At 41.3% G+C, this 6,000-nt stretch overlaps 1 protein-coding gene across 2 annotated transcripts in view; it reads right to left on the bottom strand.

Annotated features, from left to right (window-relative positions):
• Positions 1–1,197: 1,197 nt before the first annotated feature.
• Positions 1,198–6,000, bottom strand: part of LOC115794337 (cytochrome P450 4F3-like) — a 32,804-nt gene continuing 28,001 nt past the window's right edge. For both annotated transcript variants that reach the window (XM_030749793.1, XM_030749784.1), the window contains exons 9-14: positions 5,443–5,509; positions 5,149–5,278; positions 4,922–5,055; positions 4,600–4,664; positions 3,281–3,363; positions 1,198–3,199 (exon numbers count right to left, since the gene is read on the bottom strand). In XM_030749793.1, the coding sequence (XP_030605653.1) occupies positions 2,989–3,199; positions 3,281–3,363; positions 4,600–4,664; positions 4,922–5,055; positions 5,149–5,278; positions 5,443–5,509 (690 nt within the window). In that variant the 3' untranslated portion in view covers positions 1,198–2,988. The remainder of the gene's footprint in view (positions 3,200–3,280; positions 3,364–4,599; positions 4,665–4,921; positions 5,056–5,148; positions 5,279–5,442; positions 5,510–6,000) is intronic.

Below are 6,000 nucleotides of genomic sequence, written 5' to 3'. Positions count from 1 at the left end.
TCAGGATGCAGAACATGATGCGCATTCATACACTGTTAAAAAAGAAAAAGCATAAAAAACTGCACTAAAAAAATCCGTGAAACAGCGAGGCCCACGAGAGGTGAAGCGCGTTATAACGAGGGTTCACTGTAAACATATTTGGATATACAGTGTATCGGACAGTATATAAGGAGACATGTATAAGTCTGTACACCACCTTTATTCTTCTACATAGCCTGAACTCTCTTACGCAGCTTTCTTTTCTAAGTCTTCAGGAATAGTTCTCCAGGCTACTTTAAGGACATACAAAGCTCTTCTAGTCCAGTATGTAACACTGATTAGCAGGTATGTGTATTGCACCTATACAGTGTATGACTGCAGCTTGTTAAACATGCTGGCTAATGTCAGCTACTAACTTAGAACCCCATCCTTTCATCCAAATATGTTCAGTCCTGGCTCTTCCCCTTCACATTAGCTGCCACAAGCAAGGAGTCTGAAACTAACGAGTGACGTCGCACTGGCTATGTCCATCTTTTATGTTGGAGTACTGAGCACAAATTAGGTGTTAAACTGTCATACTGTCCGTAATGACAGGGATAATTTAATGGGTTTCTGCCACATCAAGCTTCTCACTTCCAACAGCTGTTGATCCACATCATGAATTCCTTAATCCTCAAAGGTGTGCAACACCTGTTTGTCTTTTATATATATATATGAAAACAGCGCAGGAAGTGAAATGTATGATGGATGTAGACAGATGTGGGTTTTTTGTCAATGATAAGAGGCGACTTCATGAATCTCAAAGGATCATGAGATGCAAACCTCTGTGAGACCGTGAAAACAAAGACAGCTTTTGGAAAAATCAAAAACACTTAACTCCATCATTATGACGGCAACAGAAGAGTTTAGATAGGTATTTTTGCTTTGACTTTGTAATGTGCAGATTGTGTCACTGAAACTGGTAACTGGCCATTTATTGATAATATGAGGGACTCTTACGTCTGTCACATGTGCTCAGTGTGACCGGTCAGTTCTACCAAAAGGGTGGTTCTTTTGGTGTGTGATGACTTTTACAGCAAGACAAGCAGAGACAAAGACCCACCCTTCACTTTCTCCACTGTTTAACAAGAATAACAAGAACACTGTTTTTTGTGCTGTCTTTTATTCTTTTATATATGCTGACAGCCTCCTGCAGCTTTCTGCACTCATCCTGGCTGAAGAATTGTAAAATATTATTACTTCTACACTGCTCAAAAAATTAAAAGGAACACTTTTTAATCAAAGGATAGCATCAAGACAACCCTCTTGGATATCGATCCTGTCAGTTAGGTAGCAGAGGGGGTTGTTAATCAGTTTCAGATGCTTTGGTTTTAATGAAATTAACAACAGATGCACAAGACAATGAGACAACCCCCAAAACAGAAATGTTTTCATTTTATTAACTAGTTTTGCATTTGGCTAGGGTTAGTGCCACTGCTGGCATCATGAGGTTGCACAGGTGGTCCAGCTCCTCCAGGATGGCACATTAATGTGTTTCATTGCCAGAAGGGTTGCTGTGGGAAAACTCCTAACTGAAGTTTATCCTCGAGTGAAACACAGGTTTGTGTTGAATACCAAGACAGTGTGATATCCATTTTGCCCCACTGTTCAGCTCACCACCTCGTACCTGAGCCATTGCAAGTTAACCAAACAACAACAAGCAAAAAAAATACGGTAAGTTTATGACTGCTGGGTAATCCATCGTTTACTAGTGTAGAACACTCATTTAACAAGAGCAATGTGACTTTGCTTGAAGAAGTTATTACAGAGCATCAAATGAATGCGAATGCATCAAATATAATGAAATAAATGCAAACTTTTTCATAGAGGCACTGTTTTACTGTAAATCTCCAAACTTTCAGAAATAATAATAAGTCTGAAATTCCTTTGCAAGAAGTGGCTGTAGCAGCACCAATGTGGAAGGAATACCTGGAAAAGGGATGAGGAAAAATTCCACACAATGAGAGAAATTGAAGGAAGAGTTAGAGGAATGGGAATGGTTGCGATGTGGTTGGACTTGGTGATGAACAGAGGGTCTGAAGGTAAAGAGTTGAAGTTGGAGGGAGTGGACCAAGGATTGTAATAAGTGTTTAGAGATGAGTTTATCTTGAACATGGAAAGGAGGCTGACTTGCTGGTTAGTTTTGCTTTGTTTGAGTAAGACAGTCTTGACTACTGGGTATATTTTGTAAATAAACAGTAAGTGATGGTGGGAAGCAGTTTTGGAGCTAATGGTTGAATTTAGGCCAATTATGGAAGAACCACCTACCATCATGATGAGAGTAATGCGACTGAGTTTCCACATGGGCGGAAAAGCCTGAAACCAAGCAGTGTTGAGGGTCAGTTGGGTTGTTTGGCCAGGCTGGAGGGGATACCATACCATACCATACCATATCATACCACTTTATTTATAAAGCCCTCCCACAGAAGGTGTGCTGAGACTGGGGAGGTTTTTGGAGCCAATGGATTGGGAGGAGGAATTGATGTAGCCAATAAGAACTGAACAGCATTTGGTTGAAAAGAAGTGGCCTGAGCTATTACATTTTGCCACAAACTTAGAAGCTGCCCTGTCAGGAGGAGGAAAAGGGTTTGAGATAGAAGCATGTATGACTGGCAACCCGGTGCTGCTGGCTGGAGTAAGGGGAGGAATGGATATGACAGACCAGATTGTCGAATGGTCGCCAGCATGACCAATGGTGTTCTGAATGGTGTTCTGAAGATTTCAGTTCTAATGTCAGTGTGTAAAACCTCAAAATCAAACCACTAATTGGGGTCTGAGAGCTGCCTGCAATGAAAGATTTGCATGGATATTAGTGTTTGAGCTAGATTAGATAAGAACACTAAAGAGTGAGGTCAAATAACAGGAAGTTACTACTACAATGGCATCAATGTAAGGATTGCATTAAGCTCATTTCCTGGCTGAGCTTTTCGTAACTATTTTCTAAAAAGAAGCTAACATTATCTTATTGCTTCATTCATCTGACTGCTCCTGTTTAGTTGTATCCAGAGGCTCCAGCTGCAGCCACAGGCCTCCCTCTGCACGCAGGACAATTTCGGGGAGACGGCGAACTCCTGATGAACCATGTTCAGGGTTCACCCCCGGGGTCAGGCGGAACCTGAGCAGGGTCAACGCCACGATGACACGAAGCTCAGCCATGGCAAATTTCTGGCCGATACAGTTCCTGTGAAGAGAAACTTGTTATTTTTACCAACACATTTCCCATTTCTAACATTGGGAATAATGCTGAGTGACAAAACTGAACCTGGGGCCAGAGGAGAAGGGGATGAAGGCATGAGAAGCTTGGCTCTTTGTGTTGCTCGGGTCAAATCGTAGGGGATCAAATTCCTGGTTAGAGAGCATATGACAAAAATTAAACATAATAAATTTTTAGCAGACATTAAAAGATAGTCATTTTTGGAGTTATTTAACAGAAAAAAAAGAGATTGTACTCCTAAATATTTATAGTGTGTAATTATGTCTTCCAACAAAGTGATGCATTCTCATTAACCTATTAAAAATACATAGCAGTGGGAGTCTGCTGTTTGTGGAAGCTGCCATCTTCCTCCACCATATTTAAATACATTGGCTGGGAAGGATATCACCCTTCTCACTAATTGCATTTTACACATGTGGCCTTCAAAGAAACAAAAACATGAAGGAAAGAGATAACACCACTGGCATCTTAATAAAGTATCATCCTCTTCTTCCTCATCACCTGAAATGAAGTCAGGGCTCTAACACACGAAAATGTCCATAAACATGCTTATTTATGCCAGAAACTGTCACTATTACTTGTTATTGTCAGTGGATTAGACATGGGACCATCTAGATAGGTGACAACAAGCCAAACGGCTGGTCAAAAGCTAATGTTATGCCAGCTAATCTTAGGTTCGAGTGTCCTAAAAAAAAATCACAATTTCCCTTTGATAAACAGTTTAATTACATCCTCTTATTGTATGAGAGTTTATTCACTAAGTGTCAGAGTCCAACAAAGTTACATCCACTTCAAAGACAGCGTCACTAATGCTGGGGAACGGCAGCTATCAGAGGCTAACAGTAGCTAACAGCGGCAAAAACAGCAGTGCTTAAAAACAGTTGGGCATATCTTCACCAAATAAATATCAACAACAACCTCATATTGCTCTCAGGGGTCAGAATTGAGCTCCTCTGACTCATTGACTTGTATCAGACTCCTTTCACAAAGTTTTACACCCTCCTACAGAGTAAATAAAGCTGGACACTTTTCACCAGGCATTAACAGATGAGGTGAGCAGTGGACTGACAGCCTTCCACAGATAGGGGGAAAAAACTCCGGGGTGGATCCGGTCCAAACAGAAACACACCAGCCGGCCGTGGTCATTATGGGTACAGTCTAAGTTGAATGTTTTTGATCTCTCTTGGCTGATTAAAACATGTTTGTCCTATAGCAGCCATTGTAGCTTAGATTATGCACATGAATTGGGAGGAGTAAGAACGCAGACCTCAGTTGACTGCAATCTGAAATCTACTGACATCTAGTGGTAAAAAAAAAAAAAAAAAACTACATAATGTAACTTTAAAATTATGTTACTAAGTTCTTACATTTGGGTTTGTCCAGACAGCGGGGTTGTGATGTGTTCCATAAATGCTGACGAAGCAGACTGCACCTGGTTTATGAGAAAAAAATAGTTTACATTAAGGTTGGATTTACAGCTTCAATCTTTATTGGTCACCAACTGTTCTGATCGAGTACTTAGCTTGACATTAACAGCTCACACTGACACACAGTAAACTTACATGGGATCCCTTAAAATACTGTCTCACAAATGAAGTACTGAATATGGTTAGAGCATGAGCCATGACAAGTAACAGCTCTTTAAACTCAAACTATTTTGATATCTTGAAGGAGAGCTTCCCTTCTCACCCTCTTGGACTGTGCGATTCCCTGGCAGCACCATGTCCTGGGTGTACTTCCGTGATACACCCTGCACAGGAGCGTGGAGTCTGAGGCTCTCTTTGATGCACATGGTGGTGAAGGGAAGGTCAGACAGATCCTCCCTTTAGAATAAGTCATGTCAGTGCACTGAGGTAACATTCACATGTAAACATTTGAATCTGCAAATAATGCTGTTGGCATCTGTGAGTTCTGACCACATAATTTCATGCCCATCTCGTCCTTTCATCAGGTCCATCACTTCCTGTCTGCATTTTTCCTGATAGTGTTCATGGCGTGCTAAATTATACAGCGTCCAGCAGATGGCGCTGGCTGTTGTGTCGTGACCTGCAGAAGAAGAACATTTGCAAACGTGTGAAAACACTTGAATGACAACTATGAGCTGCAGCTTTAAAGAGGCATTACTCATCCTACATCGCATAGCAGCAGTTACCATTATTGTGTCATTGTTACAGGTGACCACAGAGGTCGCTGTTAGAGTTTTATCTCACCTGCGAACATGAAGGTGTCGGCCTCAGCCTGGATCTCCTCATCTGTTAGGCCTTGTCCATCTTCATCCTTCAACACACATTTAGTAACAATATGTTTATCAGTAATACTGATAAACTAATATTTCAGAACTGTTTCAGTAAAAGATCAAATTAAATGGATTTGGGAATGGATCATCGTTCGCTGTTTGGAAATATTTTGAACTTAGCATCAGTCTCTCTGTGCTAGCCCTTAACCAAGAACAAATCACATGCAAAGAGTGCTGTTGAGTTGTGTCTGCACCACAAAGCAACAAAACTAACTTACTCAACTGCCTGAAAACACATCACAAACTCCAGGATAATTAATGCATGAAGGCCAAGAGAAACAGTGCTGTGGATACAAACAGGAATCATCTAACATCAACTCAGACGTCCACAAAAGTGAGCCTGTACAGTGCACACAGCAGCTAGGCTCCGTGTAGATGCCACAAGTGGAGCTGTCGTAGTGAGCCATCTTCACCCAAAGACTTCTCTGTCTTCGTCGCTCCGTCTCTCCCCTCCAAGATAAACTACTTCCAG

The sequence above is a fragment of the Archocentrus centrarchus genome, chromosome 2, assembly GCF_007364275.1.
Source record: "Archocentrus centrarchus isolate MPI-CPG fArcCen1 chromosome 2, fArcCen1, whole genome shotgun sequence".
NCBI lineage: Eukaryota > Metazoa > Chordata > Actinopteri > Cichliformes > Cichlidae > Archocentrus > Archocentrus centrarchus.
Note: the sequence above shows the minus strand (reverse complement) of the source record. Positions and strands in the feature narration are given on the sequence as shown.